This window comes from Salvelinus alpinus, chromosome 4 (assembly GCF_045679555.1).
Source record: "Salvelinus alpinus chromosome 4, SLU_Salpinus.1, whole genome shotgun sequence".
NCBI classification, from domain to species: domain Eukaryota; kingdom Metazoa; phylum Chordata; class Actinopteri; order Salmoniformes; family Salmonidae; genus Salvelinus; species Salvelinus alpinus.
In genome coordinates this window covers 67,382,412-67,407,064 of record NC_092089.1, presented here as the reverse complement: position 1 = coordinate 67,407,064, position 24,653 = coordinate 67,382,412, and the positions used below count along the sequence as shown (strand labels likewise).

The 24,653-nt window shown below is 44.1% G+C and overlaps 1 protein-coding gene across 1 annotated transcript in view; it reads right to left on the bottom strand.

The window, feature by feature from the left end:
* The window catches only part of LOC139574227 (dystrophin-related protein 2-like), a 189,233-nt gene that overhangs the window by 59,786 nt on the left and 104,794 nt on the right, over window positions 1-24,653 (bottom strand). Inside the window, exons 4-7 of the mRNA XM_071398595.1 lie at window positions 23,985-24,141; window positions 4,717-4,837; window positions 3,757-3,868; window positions 3,330-3,486 (exon numbers count right to left, since the gene is read on the bottom strand). Of these exons, the coding sequence (XP_071254696.1) occupies window positions 3,330-3,486; window positions 3,757-3,868; window positions 4,717-4,837; window positions 23,985-24,141 (547 nt within the window). The remainder of the gene's footprint in view (window positions 1-3,329; window positions 3,487-3,756; window positions 3,869-4,716; window positions 4,838-23,984; window positions 24,142-24,653) is intronic.

Genomic DNA, 24,653 nt, shown 5'->3' with positions numbered 1-24,653 from the left:
GTGTGTGTGTGTGTGTGTGTGTGTGTGTGTGTGTGTGTGTGTGTGTGTGTGTGTGTGTGTGTGTGTGTGTGTGTGTGTGTGTGTGTGTGTGTGTGTGTGTGTGTGTGTGTGCGCACAGTGCTGCAGTTATATCAAGCTAATGGCGTCTGTGCTGCAGCCTCATGACAAAAACATGAGATAAGAGAGAGAGAGAGAAAGAGAGCGAGAGACAGAGAAGCGAGAGAGAGAGTGTGTGTGTGTGAGTGTGAGTGTGAGTGTGTGTGTGTGTGTGTGTGTGTGTGTGTGTGTGTGTGTGTGTGTGTGTGTGTGTGTGTGTGTGTGTGTGTGTGTGTGTGTGTGTGTGTGTGTGTGTGTGTGTGTGTGTGTGTGTGTGTGTGTGTGTGTGTGTGTGTGTGAGAGAGAGTGTATGTGTGTGTGTGTACACCACAGACAGACAGAGGCTGCTGGAAAGCCTGCCCTGGAGACATAGAAAAATGAGGAACATGTGCTGGCACTGACAGCAAGGCAAACATTGACATGATCATTGTGACTTAACAACTAAACAAATGACTGGCTGGGGATTCAACATCAGCCAATGAACTGAGGGACCTCCGTCATATCAACATGTCACTGGCTATTGACTCAATGCACTGCCTGCTGTCGTTAGGCTTAATTGGCTGTCCGTTTGGGAGAATGAACGTAGGAGAAAGATAGAAACTAACACTTTCTCTGAAACAAATGAATTGTGTACATAAACACACTGAAACACACTGAGTGTGACATTTATGGTGGCAAAGGAGCACAGATTTGTGGGTAGGAAAGGCTACCATAAACCTCATAACAATCAGGCAAGGTAATTAAATTTGAAACTTTTCTGAAAAAATGTGTTATAAGGAGGTTAATATTTAACGCTAGTTTATTCAACTGAATGATGCACAGTTATCTCCTTACAACACACGTCGTTGGGAAGAAAAGTTTCTATTTAGGGTTCATACTGCTAAATTATAATGAGGTTTACAGTATATTTTGCACAGGTCTGTGCCCTTTCAAATCAAATCACAATTTATTTAAAGTGCATTTAACAAAACAGCAAACCAGTAAACAGTAAAACATTATATATTTAAGCCCCGAGGGGGTGTTGTATATGGCCAATACACCACGACTAAGGGCTGTTCTTATGCAAGACGCAATGTGGAATGCCTGGATACAGCCCTACAGCCCTTTTTCAGCCCTTGTTCAGCCCTTTGTCTTTATTTTTTTACTATTTTCTATATTGTAGAATAATAGTGAAGATATCAACACTATGAAATAACACATAGAATCGTGCAGTAACCCAAAAAGTGTTAAACAAATACATGTTATATTTGACATTCTTCAAAGTAACCACCCTTTGCCTTGATGACAGCTTTGCACACTCTTGGCATTCTCTCAACCAGCTTCATGAGGTTGTCACCTGGAATGCATTGCAATTAACAGGTGTGTCTTGTTAAAAGTTAATTTGTAGAATTTCTTTCCTTCTTAATGCATTTGAGCCAATCAGTTGTGTTGTGACAAGGTAGCGGTGGTTTACAGAAGATAGCCCTATCTGGTAAAAGACCAAGTCCATATTATGGCATGAACAGCTCAAATAAGCAAAGAGAAATGACAGTCCATCATAACTTTAAGACATGAAGGTCAGTCAATCCGGAACATTTGCGACTGCACTTGAAGAAACTTTCATCAAGCGCTATGATGAAACTGGCTCTCATGAGGACAGCCACAGCAAAGGAAGACCCAGAGTTACCTCTGCTGCAGAGGATAAGTTCATTACAGTTACCAGCCTCAGAAATTGCAGCCCAAATAAATGCTTTACAGAGTTCAAGTAACAGACACATCTCAACATCAACTGTTCAAAGGAGACTGTGTGAATCAGGCCTTCATGGTCGAATTGCTGCAAAGAAACCACTACTAAAGGACACCAATAAGAAGAAGAGACTTGCTTTAAACAAGAAACATGAGCAATGGACATTAGACCAGTGGAAATCTGTCCTTTGGTCTGATGAGTCCAATTTTTTAGTTCCAATCTTTGTGAGATGCAGAGTAGATGAATGGTTGAACTCCGCATGTGTGATTCCCACCGTGAAGCATGGAGGAGGAGGTGTGATGGTGTGGGAGTGCTTTGCTGGTGACACAGTCAGGATTTATTTAGAATTCAAGGAACACTTAACCAGCATGGCTACCACAGCATTCTGCAGCAATATGCCATCTCATCTGGTTTGGCCTTAGTGGGACTATCATTTGTTTTTCAACAGGACAGTGACCAAAACCACATCTCCAGGCTGTGTAAAGGCCTCCAATCACCTGACCTCAACCCAATTGAGAGGGTTTGGGATGAGTTGGACCGCAGAGTGAAGGAAAAGCAGCCAACAAGTGCTCAGCATATGTGGGAACTCCTTCAAGACTGTTGGAAAAGCATTCCTCATGAAGCTGGTTGAGAGAATGCCAAGAGTGTGTAAAACTGTCATCAAGGCAAAGGGTGGCTACTTTGATGAATATCAAATATAAAATATATTTTGATTTGTTAAACACTTTTTTGGTTACTAGATGATTCCATATGTGTTATTTCATAGTTTTGATGTCTTCACTACTTTTCTACAATGTAGAAAATAGTAAAAAAATTAAGAAAAACCCTTGAATGAGTAGGTGTGTCCAAACTTTTGATTGGTACTGTATATATTATAATTACATTTTGCTACTGCAAATACAGTGTCTTATAAGCCCATGTGGCACACACGTCCTGAAGACGCAAGACTTAAACACTAATAAGATCATAATAAATAAATTAAAAATCAAATCAAATCATGTCGCCCAGGAACACTTAAACCACACTGAGACAATACTAACAGAAACAAAGCTAAGAGAGCAGAGGGATAGAGAGACTGATCTTCCATAATTACAGTGAAATAACAGCCATCTAGCCAGCAGAGTGGAGGAGCCTCTTCACAGCTAACAGATTAGCGAGCGTAGCTAGAGGGAATCTTCTAGACAGTTTTCTTATCAATATCTTCACAGCATTGTCTCCATATCTAAGCAATAAAGATGGATCTGTTCATGTTTCAGGCACTATTTCATCTGTGTCGATTCCACAGGTATTTTATATTTCAAATCACTTTGATGTGAAATCTGATATCTGCAGATTCTGTCTGGCCCTGGTGGTGAGGAGCACAGTACACACATACACACTCGCACACACACACACACACACGCGCGCGCACGCGCACATGCACACGCACACACACACAAACAAGCCCAGCTTTTTATTTGAAGCAGACAGGTTGCTTAATATTTGAGACGCACACATACATGCTTACCTTGGTGGCATCGATGTGGTCCTGCAGTGAGTCGATGAAGAGGTCCCCTACAGGCTCCCATGCATCCCGGACCCCCTCAGCCTGTTCTAGGGCCACCGCCAGCTCCTCCATGGCTGCCTGGGTCTGCAGCAGGCGCTCCAGGGTCCGCTCCATGTGCCTTGGACACAGACAGAATACTTTAACTTCTACAGTTGTTTTATACATTGTCGTATGCAGTTTTACCACTAACGCAAGACATCACCCTAATACCTGAGCAATACACCAACCCTAACCTTATTCCGGCCATAGCATTTTCCTTGATGCTGTCAAAATAAAGACCCAATGATATTTGAGTACAGGCAGGGTAAAAACATCTCTAGCCAATCGAAAACCCAGAATCATGGGTGTATTGTAGCCCAGTGGAGTGGGCCTGTGCCGCATATCTGACCTGTGTCGGTCCACGCAGCGGGCAGTCAGCTTCTCCCACAGGTCACTGGCCACGTTGGCCTGCTTCCACACTGAGCGACTCACGTTCAGGATCCGCTTCCTCGGAGACACTTCTGGAGGGGGAGGAGGGGATGAAGAGGGGGGAGAAGGAGAACAGGGTGAGGGATTGGGCAGCCAGGCAAAGAGAGTGTTAGCCCCAATTGGTGCAAACATCAGTAGAAAGAAACAGTTGGATAGGAGAAACTGTGAGAAATATCTTGTTGGGGGCAGAGAAACAGAGAGAGTTCGCCCCCATCTTTTCCCCTTGCGTGCCACCAGTGGTGGAGAGCAAGAGGACGCTGGTTGGGGGAGGGCGAGGGAGGGGGGGAAGGAGAGTGGGGGGCAGAAACAGCCTAGCATGCTGCATTATTGATTTGACCAGATGGTGTGAACTGGGCTAATTGGTCCCGACCCAACTGCTCTCCCCAAACATACATTCTCTGATCCACTCTGATACAGCAGGACAGGTAGCTGCTAATCAGACCTAATGGTAGATACACACCTGCTGGAGATCAACTTACTGAACTCCCTATCTCGCTCTGTTCTCACTGCTCAGGTCTGGTTTTGGTGTGTGTGGCAATGTGGCAGGGTGGGGTGGTATGGGGAGGAATGGCACCTACAGATGTAGGATCTTAATTTGATCACTCTTTTGTTGGTGACTCTTTTGTTGCAAACTTGGAGTGTATTCAGGTTTAAAAAGGCTTCTAAAGTTTGTACTTTCCACTTTAAAATATCCGACTTGATTTACCCTAACAAAAAATGTATCAACCGCTACAAAACATTTCCATTAATTATAATCCACATAATAATTAACATTTCCTGTTGCTGCAGGATTATTTTCCTCCTGTAGCAAACTAGCTCAAATTAAGATCCTACATATGTAGGTTGTCATTTGGCACGGTTTTGGGGTCGGTGGGCAGACCTTTTCCGTCGGGCAGCGTCTCCTCGGGCTCCTGGAAGGGGTGCTGTGCCAAGAAGGCCTGAGCAGACTCCAACACAGAGTAGATGAACGGCCCCCGAGACTTGACATCCTCCATGAATACCTGGAGACAGACAGAACAGGAGCCCACACAGAGATGAAAGCATGGTTCAATCACATACAAAACAACATGCATGGGCTCATTATAACACATACTGTACATTATACACACACACACACACACACACATCAATTTGCATACATGAACACACACAGTGAGGAGCAACTGGCAGGGCCACATAGGACTGCCTAGCTGTCAGTCTGTACTATATCGTCTCTGTGCTGAACTGCCTGAGTACATGCAAATTATTCTGCTGCAGACCTAGAAACCAACCCAGCCGCCCAGTGGAATTAATGACTCATAGGCTGTCCCATAGGGCTCTGGTCAAAAGTAATACACTTTATAGGGAATAAGGTGCCATTTAGGACGCAGTCACAGAGAATCCTGTGGGCCCTATGGACCGGCAGTGTCAACCAGACTCTCTCGTCCTCAACAGCTAATCTCCATTCACCACTCAACTTATGCTAGGTAAAAACTTTAGCCTATATATTAGTACGTTATTAAACTAAAGTGAAATACACTGACTGTGCAAAACTTTAAGAACATGACATAGACTGACCAGGTGAATCCAGGTGAAAGCTTTGATCCCTTATTCATGTCACCTGTTAAATCCACACATGAATTGTGTATGTGTGCCATTCAGAGGGTGAATGGACAAGACAAAATATTAAAGTGCCTTTGAACGGGATATGGTAGTAGGTGCCAGGTGCACCGGTTTGAGTGTGTCAAGAACTGCAACGCTGCTGGGGTTTTCACACTCAACAGTTTCCCGTGTGTATCAACAATGGTCCACCACCCAAAGGACATCCAGCCAACTTGACACAACTTTGGAAAGCATTGGAGTCAACATGGACCAGCAGCCCTGTGGAACGCGTTCGACACCTTGTAGAGTCTATGCCCCGACAAACTGAGGCTGCTCTGATGGCATAAGGGGGTGCAACTCAATATTTTATATAATTAGGCTAGTTACATTAACAGTAAGAACCGCAGTAAAACAAAAAGGCGAATGGAGATCTAAATAGCCTACAGCCTACTACAGTGAGATGCAGCCATGCACAGCTGTCTGTGTAAATGGACCTATAGGCCAGCATCAAACATGGAAAACCATGCCGCTCCTAAGTAGAGCAACACGTTGTGATATGGCCCAATGCACTTCTGTGGATGGAATTCGACCCACCTAATCAATTAAGCAACGCCAGCCTACCATAAACACGTTTCCGATACGTACAGTTCCATTTACAGCAACGAAAACCAATAGGCTACCAAGAAAACCATAATAGAATGTATTTATTTCTATGATGAAACATATTGATATGTAGCTAGACCCAGGGGCATCATTTGGGTTCTTACATTGGAATTATATTGAATTCTGCAGTCATTGAGTATTCCAGACACTCTCTTCCTATGAACCAGTTGCTATTAAATGAAATTTTTGGACAGAAAAACTGCGTCTAGGGTAGGATTCTAGGCTAACCTGGGCTGGCTTCTCTGTTCAGATATTGTCAGGAAGAGTCGGAGGTGGAGGAAGCTGTGGAGCCATTATCCTGGCGACGCTTGTGGAAGGGTAGGTAGGCTCTGCACGCGGAGCTAGCTGGAGCTCGACATCATCATCGCTGCTGGGCTTGGCGGCGGCCTCGGTGGTTTGATACTGCTGTTGCTGCCAATCGCTCGCTTCCTCCTTTTGGTTTTGTTTGGTTACCTTGGCGAAGCCAATTTTTGATATCTATTGTAGCAGTGGCAGATTAGCTGGTTCGAGCTAGTTAAATAGACTAAGGCTAATAACACTAACAATTTTTATAGCTAGCGAAGAAGCTAGCTCAACTCTGTAGTCGTGGGGCATGAGGCAGAGATGAGCATAGCAGCTTCAACTGTAAACTTGACCCCACCCTTATAAATCAAAATAGAATATTACAGACAGAGGCATATCACGTTATTCACTTAGCCTACCACAGGAGTCATATCTAGGGCTATGGCGGACATGCTATTTTGTCAGCTCGTGATTGTCAGGCAAATAACTGCGTTCTCACGGTAATTGACCGTTAATTAACATAAACACATATAGCATCTCCTGGCTACCAAGCATAGCCTACAAGCTACTGATGCAGACCTTTGGAACATCTACATTTTAAAAAGTCCAATAAATCCATTTAATATAGCCAGTGGTGGAAAAAGTACCCAACTGTCATACTTGAGTAAAAGTAAAGATATCTCAATGAAAAATTACTCAAGTAAAAGTGAAAGTCACCCGGCAAAATAATACTTGAGTAAAAGTTTTAAAGTATTTGGTTTTAAATACACTTAAGTATAAAAAGAAAATATAATTGCAAAAATATATTTAAGTATCAAAAGTAAAAGTATAAATCATTTCAAATTGCTTATATTAAGCAAACCAGACGGCACAATTATGATTATTTATTTTATGTACGGATAGCCAGGGGCAAACATAATTTACAAATGAAGCATTTGTGTTTAGTGAGTCCGCCAGATCAGAGGCAGTAGCAATAACCATGTTGTCTTGACAAGTGCGTGAATTGGACCATTTTCCTTATGTGCTAAGCATTCGAAATGTAATGAATACTTTTGGGTGTCAGGGAAAATGTATGGAGTAAAAAGTACATAATTTTCTTCAGGAACGTAGTGAAGTAAATGAAAAGTTGTCAAACATATAAATAGTAAAGTACAGATACCCCCCAAAAAAACTAGTTAAGTAGTACTTTAAAGTATTTTTACTTACAGTTGAAGTCGGAAGTTTACATACACCTTAGCCAAATACATTTAAACTCAGTTTTTTTCCACAATTCCTGACATTTAGTCCTAGTAAAAATTCCCTGTCTTAGGTCAGTTAGGATCACCACTTTATTTTAAGAATGTGAAATGTCAGAATAATAGTAAAGAGAATGATTTATTTCAGCTTTTATTTCTTTCATCACATTCCCAGTGAGTCAGAGTTTACATACACTCTTTAAATTGTTTAACCTGGGTCAAACGTTTCGGTTAGCCTTCCACAAGCTTCCCACAATAAATAGGGTGAATTTTGGCCCATTCCTCCTGACAGAGCTGGTGTAACTGAGTCAGGTTTGTAGGCCTCCTTGCTCGCACACGCATTTTCAGTTCTGCCCACAAATTTTCTATAGGATTGAGGTCAGGGCTTTGTGATGGCCACTCCAATACCTTGACTTTGTTGTCCTTAAGCCATTTTGCCACAACTTTGGAAGTATGCTTGGGGTCATTGGAAGACCCATTTGCGACCAAGCTTTAATTTCCTGACTGATGTCTTGAGATGTTGCTTCAATATATCCACATAATTTTCCATCCTCATGATGCCATCTATTTTGTGAAGTGCATCAGTCCCTCCTGTAGCAAAGCACCCCCACAACATGATGCTGCCACCCCGTGCTTCACGGTCGGGATGGTGTTCTTCGGCTTGAAAGCCTCCTCCTTTTTTCTCCAAATATAACGATGGTCATTATGGCCAAACAGTTCTATTTTTGTTTCATCAGACCAGAGGACATTTCTCCAAAAAGTACGATCTTTGTCCCCATATGCAGTTGCAAACCGTAGTCTGGCTTTTTTTATGGCGGTTTTGGAGCAGTGGCTTCTTCCTTGCTGAGCGGACTTTCAGGTTATGTCGATATAGGACTCGTTTGACTGTGGATATAGATCATTTTGTACCTGTTTCCTCCAGCATCTTCACAAGGTCCTTTGCTATCGTTCTGGGATTGATTTGCACTTTTCGCACCAAAGTGCGTTCATCTCTAGGAGACAGAACGTGTCTCCTTCCTGAGCGGTATGACGGCTGTGTGGTTCCATGGTGTTTGGTAAGATAAGGGGCGGCAGACTATGTATTTTTGTAAATAACAGCTGGTGAACAGTTATGTAAGGAAGTCTCGATCTATTGCTCACCTGAGGTAGAATATGTCATAATAAGCTGTAGACCACACTATCTACCTGGAGAGTTTTCATCTGTATTTTTCGTAGCTGTTTTACGTACCACCACAGTCACAGGCTGGCACTAAGACAGCATTGAACGAGCTGTATTCCGTCATAAGCAAACAAGAAAACGCTCACCCAGAGGCGGCACTCCTAGTAGCCGGGGAATTTAATGCAGGGAAACTTAAATCCGTTTGACCAAATTTCTATCAGCATATTAAATGTGCAACCAGAGGGGAAAAAACCCTGGACATTTCTTGGGTTACTACATGATTCCATATGTGTTATTTCATGGTTTTGATGTCTTCACTATTATTCTACAATGTAGAAAAAAGCAAAAATAAAGAAAAACCCTGGATTGAGTAGGTGTGTTCAAACTTTTGACTGGTACTGTATGTCTAGATGTTTAATGCATTCTAAGATTGCATGATGCAACTCTAATGATGATTTGAAAAGAGTTGAATGAAAGGCTTGAGCTTTGATTTGTTTCTTGTGCAGGCTGCACACACTTCATCAGTCTCTCATTCATAGTTAGATAAGCACTTGATAATATTCTCACCAGACCTAGAATTTCTCAGCAGCTTCCCCCTTGTGTGGCTGTAATGCCCCCTAAAAAATCCATGCCTGTAACGGCGTTCCTCCTCCTCTTCATCCGAAGAGCAGGGATTGAACCAAGGCGCAGCGTTGTGATAATACATGATTTATTTAAACAAGGAACGAAAACACGAAGAACACTTGATAACTAACAAAATAACCAAAACGGAGTAGACAGACCTGGACATGCGAACTTACATACAACGAAGAACTCACGAACAGGAAAATGACTACACAAAACGACGAACGAACGAAACAGTCCCGTATGGTGCAAACAAACACAGACACGGAAGACAACCACCCACGACAAACAATGTGACAACACCTACCTTAATATGATTCTCAATCAGAGGAGATGAAAACCACCTGCCTCTAATTGAGAACCATATTAGGTACCCATTAACCAACATAGAAACAGAAAACATAGACTGCCCACCCAAACTCACGTCCTGACCAACTAACACATACAAAAACTAACAGAAAACAGGTCAGGAACGTGACATAACCCCCCCCTTAAGGTGCGAACTCCGGGCGCACCAGCACAAAGTCTAGGGGAGGGTCAGGGTGGGCATCTGACCACGGTGGTGGCTCAGGCTCTGGGCGAGGTCCCCACCCCACCATAGTCAATCCCAGCTTACTTCTCCCCCTCAGAATGACCACCCTCTTATTCCACCCACCTAATATAAGAGGCAACACAAAAATAAGGGACAGCTCCGGGACAAGATAGCTCAGGACAGAGAGGTAGGTCAGGATAGAGAGGTAGCTCAAGATAGAGAGGTAGCTCAGGATAGAGAGGTAGCTCAGGATAGAGGGGCAACTCCGGACTGAAGGGCAGCTCCGGACAGAGAGACAGCTCTGGACTGAGGGGCAGTTCTGGATACATGGCAGCTCTGGACGCTCATGACTAGCTGACGGCTCTGGACGCTCATGGCTGGCTGACGATTCTGGACGCTCATGGCTGGCTGACGGCTCTGGACGCTCATGGCTGGCTGACGGCTCTGGACGCTCATGGCTCGCTGACGGCTCTGGACGCTCATGGCTGGCTGACTGCTCTGGACGCTCATGGCTGGCTGACGGCTCTGGACGCTCATGGCTGGCTGACGGCTCTGGACGCTCATGACTAGCTGACGGCTCTGGACGCTCATGGCTGGCTGACGATTCTGGACGCTCATGGCTGGCTGACGGCTCTGGACGCTCATGGCTGGCTGACGGCTCTGGACGCTCATGGCTCGCTGACGGCTCTGGACGCTCATGGCTGGCTGACGGCTCTGGACGCTCATGGCTGGCTGACGGCTCTGGACGCTCATGGCTGGCTGACGGCTCTGGACGCTCATGGCTGGCTGACGGCTCTGGACGCTCATGGCTGGCTGACGGCTCTGGACGCTCATGGCTGGCTGACGGCTCTGGACGCTCATGGCTGGCTGACGGCTCTGGACGCTCATGGCTCACTGGCGGCTCTGGACGCTCATGGCTCACTGGCGGCTCTGGACGCTCATGGCTGGCTGACTGCTCTGGACGCTCATGGCTGGCTGACGGCTCTGGACGCTCATGGCTGGCTGACGGCTCTGGACGCTCATGGCTGGCTGACGGCTCTGGACGCTCATGGCTGGCTGACGGCTCTGGACGCTCATGGCTGGCTGACGGCTCTGGACGCTCATGGCTGGCTGACGGCTCTGGACGCTCATGGCTCACTGGCGGCTCTGGACGCTCATGGCTCACTGGCGGCTCTGGCAGATCCTGTCTGGTTGGCGGCTCTGACAGATCCTGTCTGGTTGGCGGCTCTCGCAGATCCTGTCTGGTTGGCGGCTCTGGCAGATCCTGTCTGGTTGGCGGCTCTGGCAGATCCTGTCTGGTTGGCGGCTCTGGCAGATCCTGTCTGGTTAGCGGCTCTGGCAGATCCTGTCTGGTTGGCGGCTCTGGCAGATCCTGTCTGACGAATGGCTCTAGCGGCTCCTGACTGACTATCGGCTCTGACGGCTCGGGACAGACGGGCGGCTCTAATGGCTCGGGACAGACGGATGGCTCAGACGGCGCTTCGGAGACGGATGGCTCAGATGGCGCTGGGGAGACGGATGGCTCAGATGGCGCTGGGCAGACGGATGGCTCTGGCCGGATAAGGCGCACTGTAGACCTGGTGCGTGGTGCCGGAACTGGAGGCACCGGGCTAAGGACACGCACCTTCATGCTAGTGCGGGGAGCAGGGACAAGGCACACTGGACTCTCAAAGCGTACTATTTGCCTGGTGCGTGGTACCGGCACTGGTGGCACCGGGCTGAGGGCACGCACATCAGGACGAGTACGGGGAGAAGGAACAGTGTGTACAGGGCTCTGGAGACGCACAGGTGGCTTAGTGCGTGGTGCCGGAACTGGAGGCACTGGGCTGGAGACACGCACCATAGGAAGAGTGCGTGGAGGAGGAACAGGGCTCTGAAAACGCACTGGAAGCCTGGTGCGTGGTGTAGGCACTGGTGGTACTGGGCTGGGGCGGGGAGGTAGCGCCGGAAATACCGGACCGTGCAGGCGTACTGGCTCCCTTGAGCATTGAGCCTGCCCAACCTTACCTGGTTGAATACTCCCCGTCGCCCGCCCAGTGCGGGGAGGTGGAATAACCCGCACCGGGCTATGTAGGCGAACCGGGGACACCATGCGTAAGGCTGGTGCCATGTAAGCCGGCCCGAGGAGACGCACTGGTGGCCAGATATGTAGAGCCGGCTTCATGGCACTTGGCTCAATGCCCAATCTAGCCCTACCAGTGCGGGGAGGTGGAATAACCCGCACCGGACTATGCACACGTACAGGAGACACCGTGCGCTCTACTGCGTAACACGGCGTCTGCCCGTACTCCCGCTCTCCACGGTTAGCCTGGGAAGTGGGCGCAGGTCTCCTACCTGCCCTTGGCCCACTACCTCTTAGCCCCCCCCAAGAAATTTTTGGGGTTTCTTCACGGGCTTCCGTGCTAGCCGCGTACCTTCATAACTCCGGTCTTGCGCTTGATTCTCCGGCTTCCAGCCACGTCTCCTTGCTGCCTCCTCATATCGCCGCCTCTCTGCTTTCGCTGCCTCCAGCTCAGCTTTGGGACGGCGATATTCTCCCGGCTGTGCCCATGGACCTTTTCCGTCCAATATTTCCTCCCAACTCCAATAATCCTGTGTAGCAGGCCACTGCTCGAATTCGCGCTGCTTGGTTCTGGTTTGGTGGGTGGTTCTATAACGGCGTTCCTCCTCCTCTTCATCCGAAGAGGAAGAGCAGGGATTGAACCAAGGCGCAGCGTTGTGATAATACATGATTTATTTAAACAAGGAACGAAAACACGAAGAACACTTGATAACTAACAAAATAACCAAAACGGAGTAGACAGACCTGGACATGCGAACTTACATACAACGAAGAACTCACGAACAGGAAAATGACTACACAAAACGACGAACGAACGAAACAGTCCCGTATGGTGCAAACAAACACAGACACGGAAGACAACCACCCACGACAAACAATGTGACAACACCTACCTTAATATGATTCTCAATCAGAGGAGATGAAAACCACCTGCCTCTAATTGAGAACCATATTAGGTACCCATTAACCAACATAGAAACAGAAAACATAGACTGCCCACCCAAACTCACGTCCTGACCAACTAACACATACAAAAACTAACAGAAAACAGGTCAGGAACGTGACAATGCCTTTTGCAGCCAAAGTGGCCGTTGTGCCCTTGGAATTAATATAATAATTACAATTCCCTTCTCTCTGTCATGCTCCAAAGCACCTCTCACTCACATGGCGCTCTCAGATATCTCAATTCTTATTAGCCAATGCCCGTCACATGATCGGGCCCTTCTCAGCGGTATCTCAGCTAAGATGTAGGCTAAAAGTGAAGACAGACGCAATTGCTCGCGTCCCTGTCATTGAATTCCCGAGGCGCATATTGAAGATGTTAGAAGAACTGTCTACATTTAGCCTACTTTTCATCAGCCAACAAGATGAGTGGGCCCAACGAACAGCAAAAGCACTAGCCTATGTCAATCTACTATCCCCCATAGTACAAAGGTTGACCTATTATATTGGTCAACTTGTCCTTCTGTGCAATAAATAAATATTCCAAACATACTCTTGGACAGTTGTGGGATGCTTTAGATCCCAAATTAATACAACCACTCGCATAATTTTTTTTTTTTTAAAGCAATGAGGCTGATGCAACAGGTCAGAACGTTTAGCTTAAAATGTTGATCAACTATTAGGCTGTTTCTTCACATTATAAGCGCAGAAATCACACACGGCAGTAGGCTGTGAGCGTGAATGTTCCAAAATGCAATAAATTAGCGTGAAAACACCGTTCTCAAAAGTTAACACAAATGTGATTATGCATGTAATGCTCTATTATGAAGGTGCATTTGTTTTGTGAAAATTATCTTCCCCAAATTTGAAATTTGCATGCCAGTGAAAGGCGCTGCATGGTCAATCCAACGTCTGCATTGGCATGTAGCATTTACGGTGATACGGCCTCTGCAGAAGTCTGGGCAATCATACTTTTTTCGCTTTACAGAGTAGCGCAGAGCTGTTGTGAAGGAAGTTGTCAAGGAAGTGAGTTTGTGTTTATACAGGACCTAGCGCCCTCACCTACCATCAACCAATCATGTCAGTGCGGAGCAATACTGAGCCCTACGCATTGTTACAAAATTTGAGAGGCACAAGACAATGCCGTACGGAGCTCAATTTGGCCTCTGCGTGCGTCCGGGTGCTCCGCAATTACATCACACCATCCATACACCGCTTCCGACCACATTTTCGGATCAAGCATAAATTGTCTCTTAGGCCAACACAGTCTCACATTCAATTCGCGCATATATGTACAAAATGTATTTCAGCAGATTTTGTGCGTTTTTGTGCATTTTTGGGGTGTTTTGGGGTGGTTCAATTCGTTTGAAAATACACGAATTTCTGTGCTACTTAATTAGTGCGAAAAGACACAAATTTAACCAGTAGGTGACACACAAGCCGTTGCAACAACCATGTAGACGCGATAATTTGTATTTCATTTTTGTTCTTCTTAATGGCTAATTCAACGTCATGAATATACAGAAATGTTGTCTTTGTTTAACCATGTTTTAAAATGTGTCGTTGTATGCCTATATGTACTGTTTTAGACTTGCTGAACAGAATTTTTGAGAAAAGACGTACATTTACCTGCGACTTAATTCGTGGGAAATATTGTTTTATTAATGCCAATGCTGTTTTCTGTGCTTGATTTCGCTTAATACTTTGGATACTGGTGCACTTGTAATCAGAACGCCTTTTTGTCATGTAGGCAACCATACACGATTTTCTTCATAACCCATTTCATATTTCGTGGAGCCTAAATTACACCATTTTCTTCATAATGCATGTATTATATGTTAATGTAAAATAATGAATTATGTTGGCTTACACTTATGGCCTTTCCAAGGCCTTTCCATACCTTAAGGGAACATTTTAGCACTCGCCATATGGTTAGTGAGAAACGCCACATTGCAAATGTAAGGTCCCTTACTAGACGTCCTGCAACGTTTCTAAAATTCGCGGACGGCGTCGGGCCGTGCGCGGGGGAGAGATCTTTCAGGAAGTCATCAAACTAAATCTCTCGGACGTTCGGTTTCCGTTTTATAAAAATAACACATTTTGGTCATTTTTCCGCAGTCTAGGAAATTCCCACCAGAGGGAAAATAAATAATATTGCAAATGCACAAGCACATTGCAAATGCATGTGGCCTTTTCTCCTAAACGGAAAATATTTCGAAGACGTAATGGACAGTTGGCCCCGAACAAGATGGCGTCGAGGCCTCAACGCTTTTTGAGTTATGGCCATTTTTCTGGGATTAAAGGTCAAAAACGTAAAGTAGGGTGCTAATTTGACCGCTTCACGTCAAAGTACATAAGCATACGGTGTCAGGAAAAAAAGAACCAGCCATTTATCTATCGTAATTTAAGAGAAATCGTACATTGACAAATTGGTCATGTTCACAAAAAGGAGTAAAAAAATAAATAAATTACAGATCCAGTTGCAGTGTGTTCAGACGAACATTTTTTAAGTGGGTCTCGAAGCTCTGCCACTGCATCGCAGTGCTAGCTGCGCCACCAGAGTCTCTGGGTTCGCGCCCAGGCTCTGCCGCAGCCGGCCGCGACCGGGAGGTCCGTTGGCCTAGCGTCGTCCGGGTTAGGGAGGGTTTGGCCGGTAGGGATATCCTTGTCTCATCGCGCTCCAGCGACTCCTGTGGCGGGCCGGGGGCAGTGCGCGCTAGCCAAGGGGGCCATGTGCACGGTGTTTCCTCCGACACATTGGTGCGGCTGGCTTCCGGGTTGGAGGCGCGCTGTGTTAAGAAGCAGTGCGGCTTGGTTGGGTTGTGCTTCGGAGGACGCGTGGCTTTCGACCTTCGTCTCTCCTGAGCCCATACGGGAGTTGTAGCGATGAGACAAGATAGTAATTACTAGCGATTGGATACCACGAAGAAAAGGGGATAAAAGGATGGAGTGAAAAAGTACGGTGCTTAAAGACACACAAAGCCTGCAATGGCATTGCCATTATCTCCAGGCCGTGCCGAGTTCAACGAGATGCCCCGCTTGACCGTAGCTAGCTCGGTCTGAGTGCAGCGACAGGGACAAGAAGAAGGACCCAAATGACCCTTTGACCTCAATTTCATATTTTTTTGCTTTTGGGAGACAGAGAGAGAACCGTTAAGGTTAGAAGCACAATTTGACCTCAGGAACGTTCCTAAGGTCCTCCCGATCTGTGCAAGCCTAACATTGACCGTGTGGCATTAACCCTTAATAGTTAAAAGAAGGTGTTTACATCAAACAGTTTACAATGACATGTCTCCCCATAGGAATACATTGCCTGCTCCCCTAAATTCAACCTGAAGCCTATGTGGGTTAATAATGCCTTATGAACCTGTCTTCGATGACAATCCATCAGGCCACTATGAGGTCTACCTGTGTCGATTCTAAGCTTCCTGGAGCAACCGGAAGTGGTTAAATCACCCTAAAAGTGTTTGCCATACCCAACCTGCAGTTTGAGAGAAATAGTGCATTCAACCCTATGTAAATCAGTGAGTTCTTAACGTATAGACTTAAAACTCAGGATTCTGTAAAAGCCCACTCCAATGAGGATATGTGTTTACTTTCAGCTTCCTGTGCCAACCGGAAGTGCCATAATTGGTGTCAAAAGGGCTGTTTCGAAGGGTTAAAAAAGTCTAATCTTTCCTAAACTTAATATATGTGAATAGGCAACCCTCATGAACTGTAAATCAGTCATTCATCCCATCAGATTTCAAGGAAAAATGTACACACCCACACAGAAAGGATAGAGTGACACACTGAGGGGCTTAGAGGCAGACAGTGCCTGCAATAGTTACTTTTGTTTGAACTTTTAAAGAACCGTCAGACCTAGAGTTCTGAAACTTTACAAACCTGTTCTAGAGCTCAGGTCGATTAACCTGTTATGGCTGCAGCCCGACACCGGTACACCTATGACAACATCCAGCTCAAGTGCAGGGCGCGAAATTCAAAATCTATTTTTTTTTTTATATTTAACTTTCACACATTAACAAGTCCAATACAGCATTTGAAAGATAAACATCTTGTCAATCCAACCAACATGTCCGATTTTTTAAATGTTTTACAGAGAAAACACCACATATATTTATGTTAGCTCACCACCAAATAAAAAAGAGTACAGACATTTTTCACAGCACAAGTAGGATGCAAGTAGCATGCACAAGCCAACCTAACTAACCTAGAACCAACCTAAATAACCTAGAAAAAACTACCTCAGATGACAGTCCTATAACATGTTACACAATAAATCTATGTTTTGTTCAAAAAATGTGCATATTTTAGCTATAAATCAGTTTTACATTACTGCTACCATCATAGCTACAGTCAGAAATCGCACGGGAGTAGCCAGAGAAAATACAGACACCAACGTCAACTACTAATTACACATCATAAAACATTTCAGAGAAATATATGGTGGATAGCTAATGAAAGAGAAAGATCTTGTGAATAGAGCCACTATTTCCGATTTTTGAAGTGTTTTACAGCGAAAACACAATATATCGTCATATTAGCTTACTACAATAGCTAACATCACAACAGCATTGACTCAAGGCAAACGGTAGCATAGCACAGTTCGACAGATATATGAAAAAGCATCCCAAATTGGGTCCTTATCTTTGTTGATCTTCCATCAGAATGTTCTCCAAGGGGTCCTTTGTTCAGAAATGTCTTTATTTCGATCCAGAACGAACAATTTCCCTCTTGAATTAGCAAGCACACTGGCAGTGCGACGCTAACCTCTCCATCTTGAAAAAATTATTGCGTCGCATCACGTCTAAAGTCCAGAATACATTTCAATAATATAATTAAACTATATTGAAATAACATACTTTAGGATGATATTGTGACATGTATCAAATAAAATCGAAGCCAGAGATCATATTCACCTTTACAGAGTGTTTTCCAGGAGCCGAGTCCAGGTCCTACTTCGCGCCCAGAAAGAAAAATAAACTGCGCAACACTCACTCCAAGACGTTGTGTTCAAATCCAGGACGAGATAATCAAGTGATTTCTTCTCTCACTTCCGCATGACACCCAGAGGAAGGCGTATGACGTGTTTCTACAGTCCTAAGTGACATGCCCTTTTATAGACAAGGGCTTGAAGAGCGACATCGATTTTGGAAATCTCACTTCCGGATAGGAAATGGGCTGTAAAAATAGTTCTGTTCCACTTAGAGAAATAATTAAAACGGTTTTAGAAACTAGAGACTGTTTTCTATCCAATAGTAATAATAATATGCATATTGTAAGAGCAAAAATTGATTAAGAGGCCGTTTGAAAATTTGCACATATTTTCCAGTTTTTCAATACGCCCCCTGCAGCCATAACAAGTTTTAAGCACGGTGAGTTATGTGGCTCTAGAAGGTTCTCGGACCGATAAAAAGCCTCGGTGTATTTGCATTGACTTCAATTCATTTTGAGCATTACAAAATGGTGACATTTAGAAAAGTCCCAGAGTTGCAAGACTAGGTGCATTGAAACCGGCTCGGCCCATAGAGACGGACCCCGACATTTCTGTCCGATAGCTCATTCAAGGACCCCGTAGCAAGGCATGGAAAAAAGTGGAATTTCAGCACCAATTAAGGTTTTGCTCGGGCACCGAATGACCTATCGAGCCGAAACTTGGGATTCGAGGTCGCCTCACATAGGGCTAAACATAATGTGAAAACTGGACCCGCAGCTAGAACATAACTACGTATTATTTGTTTTATTATGGTTTAAATGGAAGGCGCTGTGAATTTTGGGCCTGCTCTGAAATATGTGATAGTTGGCTTCTAAACGAGTTGGAAAAAGTGAGTTTGGAGTCAGATGGTATCAGTTTGGTGTCTGAAAATATCTAATTGGCTGATGGACACTGACTTGCTAGTTGACTTTTGTGCATTTGCAATATGTTTCAACAGTGAAAAACCACCAAAATAGCAATCTGAATTCACCACTAAAAATGACATCACCATAGCCGTGCCGAGTTCAACGAGACGCCCCGCTTGACCGTAGCTTGCTCGGTCTGAGCGCAGCGACAGTGACAAGAAGATGACCCTTGACCTACATTTCAAGTCTTTTGCTTTTGGGAGACAGAGAGAGAACTGTTAAGGTTTAGAAGCACAATTTGACCTCAGGAACGTTCCTAAGGTCTCTGTGCAAGCCTAACATTGACCGTGTGGCATTAACACTTAACAGTTAAAAGAAGGTGTTTACATCAAACAGTTTACAATGACATCTCACCCCATAGGAACACATTGCCTGCACCCCTAAATTCAACCTGAAGCCTATGTGGGTTATGAATGTCTTATGAACCTGTCTTCAATGACAATCCATCAAGCCACTATGAGGTCTACCTGTGTTGATTCTAAGCTTCCTGGAGCAACCGGAAGTGATAAAATCACCCTAAAAGTGTTTTGCCATATCCAACCAGCAGTTTGTGATATATAGTGCATTCAACCCTGTGTAAATCAGTCAGTTCTTAACGTATAGACTTAAAACTCAGGATTCTGTAAAAGCATACCCCGATCAGGATATGTATTTACTTATAGCTTCCTGTGCCAACCGGAAGTGCCTTAAAATGGGGTCATAGGTGCTGTTTCGAAGGTTTAAAAAAGTCAGATCTTTCCAAAACTTTAAATGTGTGAATCGGTCAACCCTCATGAACTGTAAATCAGTAATTTCGCTAAACAGATGTCAAAGAAAAGCTCTCTCTCACACACACACACACACACACACACACACACACACACACACACACACACACACACACACACACACACACACACACACACACACACACACACACACACACACACACACACACACACACACACACACACACACACACACACACTTATAGAACACTACAAACACACTTATAGAACACTACACACACACTTATAGAACACTACACACACTTATAGAACACTACACACACACTTATAGAACACTACACACACACACACACACACACACACACACACACACACACACACACACACACACACACACACACACACACACACACACACACACACACACACACACACACACACACACACACACACACACACTTATAGAACACTACACACACACACACTTATAGAGCACTACACACACCTATAGAACACTACACACACACACACTTATAGAACACTACACACACACACACACTCACACACACTTATAGAACAATGCCTTTCTTAAAATCAATACACAGAAGTATATATTTTTAAACCTGCATATTCAGCTAAAAGAAATCCAGGTTAGCAGGCAACATTAACCAGGTGAAATTGTGTCACTTCTCTTGCGTTCATTGCACGCAGAGTCAGGGTATATGCAACAGTTTGGGCCGCCTGGCTCATTGCGAACTAATTTGCCATAATTTTACGTAATTATGACATAACATTGAAGGTTGTGCAATGTAACAGGAATATTTAGACCGATGGATGCCACCCGTTAGATAAAATATGTAACGGTTCCCTATTTCACTGAAAGAATAAATGTTTTGTTTTCGAGATGATAGTTTCCGGATTCGACCATATTAATGACCTAAGGCTCGTATTTCTGTGTGTTATTATGTTATAATTAAGTCTATGATTTGATAGAGCAGTCTGACTGAGCGATGGTGGGCACCAGCAGGCTCGTAAGCATTCATTCAAACAGCACTTTCATGCGTTTTGCCAGCAGCTCTGCTGATTATGAATTCAAGCCTATCAACTCCCGAGATTAGGCTGGTGTAACCGATGTGAAATGGCTAGCTAGTTAGCGGGGTGCGCGCTAATAGCGTTTCAAACGTCACTCGCTCTGAGACTTGGAGTAGTTGTTCCCCTTGCTCTGCATGGGTAATGCTGCTTCGAGGGTGGCTATTGTCGATGTGTTCCTGGTTCGAGCCCATGTAGCAGCGAGGAGAGGGATGGAAACTATATTGTTACACTGGCAATACTAAAGTGCCTATAAGAACATCCAATAGTCAAAGGTATACGAAATACAAATCGTATAGAGAGAAATTGTCCTATAATTCCTATAATAACTACAACCTAAAACTTCTTACCTGGGAATATTGAAGACTCATGTTAAAAGGAACCACCAGCTTTCATATGTTCTCATGTTCTGAGCAAGGAACTTAAACGTTAGCTTTCTTACATGGCACATATTGCACTTTTACTTTCTTCCCCAACACTTTGTTTTTTCATTATTTAAACCAAATTGAACATGTTTCATTATTTATTTGAGGCTAAATTGATTTTATTGATGTATTATATGAAGTTAAAATAAGTGTTCATTCAGTATTGTTGTAATTGTCATTATTACAAATAAATAAAAAAATCGGCCGATTAATCGGTATCGGCTTTTTTGGTCCTCCAACAATCGGTATCGGTATCGGCGTTGAAAAATCATAATCGGTCGACCTCTACTACACACACTTATAGAACACTACACACACACTTATAGAACACTACACACACACACTTATAGAACACTACACACACACACTTATAGAACACTACACATGCACATACTTATAGAGTGATGCGCACGCACTCAAGCACACGCACGCACACACACACACAAACTGAAAGGGACACTTCCCCACGCAATGAAACACTGCAGAATAAATCCACTTAAGATCAATAACTAACATTTCTCAAACCCTGAAATTCTCCACAGAAAACTCCATACAATTTCCCTCTCCGCTTTGTCTGAAAGGTTTTAGAGCAACGTCACACTTGGGGAGTGGGAGCTCCTTAGATAGATTATAAAGGAATATTGCATAAAAATGGGGGCATAGAGAAAAGAAAAGGGATGGTGGGAGGAAAGGGGTGAGGAAGGAGGAGGGTGGAGCTATTGTGATTTTAGCAGGTACATACTAAGTAACAAAATCTGTAGTATGGGTGGGAGGGAGGGAGGAAACAGCACAGTGGGCTATAATCTCTTAGCAGGAGATAGAGAGATAGAGAGATTAGCAGGAGAGAGAGAGAGAGAGAGAGAGAGAGAGAGAGATGGTGTGTGACTGTATGGTTTTTGTCCTGTTAATTGGGAAGCTGATTTCACAGCGGCAGTCTGTGTTAGTGGAGGGGGGAGGAGGGGGAGGTGAGGACCACTCTCACTGTCAATATGGCTCTCTCCCCTCAGAGACACACTGCACAAACTGACAGCACAGAAAATTGGAACGTAGGTGGAAAGAGCATTCTGCTGTAGTACAGGACCAATTATGGTGTGTGTGTGTGTGTGTGTGTGTGTGTGTGTGTGTGTGTGTGTGTGTGTGTGTGTGTGTGTGTGTGTGTGTGTGTGTGTGTGTGTGTGTGTGTGTGTGTGTGTGTGTGTGTGTGTGTGTGTGTGTGTGTGTGTGTGTGTGTGTGTACAGTACGTATCTGCCTTCCTGCCTGCCTGTTTGTGTTTGGGGGACATATCATACCAAATGGAGATGTTTTTACCGGGAAATTGATTTTTTTTTAAACTGAAACCATTGCAAGGAAGGATTTTCTCAATGTTCAACTACAGAATAAGGAGGGGTGCAGAACAAGCCCCTGAATGTGAGGGACTCTATCTCTCCTCTTATATTCTGCACCCGGCATCTGCTTGCTTGGCTCCACAAGTCTCAGCTTTCAACTAGTTGAATTCCCCTCTCCATCAACACAGAGCAGCTGGGGCTTTTTAACATGTCAAATAAAAAGATTTCAGCTGAATCACTCTTATTTAACGACAGTTCAGGGTATCTTTTATAGATTCACCACTGGGTGGTATTAACCAGTGGTGTAAAGTACTTAAGTAAAAATACTTTAAAGTACTACTTAAGTAGTTTTTTGGGATATCTGTACTTTACTTTACTATATATATTTTTGACAACTTTTTCTTCACTACATTCCTAAAGAAAATAATGTACTTTGTACTCCATACGTTTTCCCTGACACCCAAAAGTACTCGTTACATTTTGAATGCTTAGCAGGACAGGAAAATGGTCTAATTCACACACTTATCAGGTGAACATCCCTGGTCATCCCTACTACCTCTGATCTGGCGGACTCACTAAACACATGCTTCATTTGTAAATTATGTCTCAGTGTTGGATATAGTCAGGGGCTATCCGTAAATTTAAAAAACAAGAAAATAGTGCCGTCTCGTTTGCTTAATATAAGGAATTTGAAATTATTTATACTTTTGATACTTAAGTATATTTTAGAAATTACATTTACTTTTGATACTTAAGTATATTTAAAACCAAATACTTTTTTACTTTTAATAAAGTAGTATTTTACTGGGTGACTTTCACTTTTACTTAAGTCATTTTCTATTAAGGTATCGTTACCTTTAAGTATGACAATACAGTACTTTTTCCACCACTAGTTTTAACACACACCACTGCCATTTTGTTGGTCCCGATCTGTCCTGCAGATAACAGCCAGAGTCTTAAATCCTGAAATAGAGTCGTTATTTTGATAGATGGCCAAATTAAGAGAGCCTCAAATCGAAGAGGTTGCTAATTGAAAGTAGGTAAATCCTTTTGGAGGGAGGGATTAGGTATGTACTGCTCTCAAAGTGCTTACTTCCCTCTATCCTTAATGTTACCGATGGGCTAACCTTAAACTAAGGTTAGTGTCAAAGCACTGAAACATAACATAGTGGCCCTATTAATTCCAAACAGGTAACTAACGAGTTTCTAGGGAGAGACAAAGTGATACTGGTTTGTGCTGTGAAGGCGCCTTTGAATTTGTTTGATCAATACGAGTCAACTGGATGGTAACTCAAACACACATTCCTGCAGCTCGGCATGAATGATGGTTTCCACTCAAGCAATTTGTAACTATAGTTCACTGTAATTACTGTGTATCTGCCTATAGTAAATTGATTAAATCACACTTTCTATAGAAGCCATGGAATGAGTTGATTGTTCCTTAGTGCCACAGAAAAAACTTGGAATAAAATGGGGGGGTAGCTCTCCAGGAACAGGGTTGGAGAGCCCTGCCCTGTAAGAACATTCTAAGTATTACCTACCATTTTGGCTTGTTTCAGTGTTTGTGATGTAGCTTTTGAAAGGGGCCCAACACAGTACCTGGTGGAACTCCCTCTGGTGTTGGACGGCCCCCACGTCACCCCCTATGGGCAGCTGCTCTGACAGCTCCTCGTCCTTGGCCGTCAGCCATTCTATGATCTCCTGCAGGGAGAGCTGCAGCTTCCCACTGTTGTCTGAGAACGCCTCAAGCCGCACCCTGCGGACACATGGACAGACAGACAGACAGACACAGACATATAATAACCACAGTTAGGCGATGGCTGCTCATGATCCCCAATACATCTACCACCATTTGTGACATTTGTAAACTGCCTTCCCACAATCCCCAGTGTCAAATGAGTATCACTTAATGTTACAGATGCCCCTTTAAAAACATGACAACAGACAAAGTGTATGAGATGATGAAGGAACGTATGGGATATTCAATCAGTACTGTATAAGTACAAATTATGTGTCGTTGCTGGATGAGTTTCTTTGACATTAATCGATATGATGCAATTTAATATCCTTTCCTGTGCTGCGGCATTTACATAAACATTTTCTAAATTCCGCATATATCAACACATATGCAAGCTAAAACATTAAATCAATCATACACGGTGTATATTACCACACATGCAAGACAATGTGAGACATTACCCCGAACAGCTACCTCTTGCAGAGGGGGTTGGGAGGAATAAACTCTGAATAAATAAATCCCAGAATGTA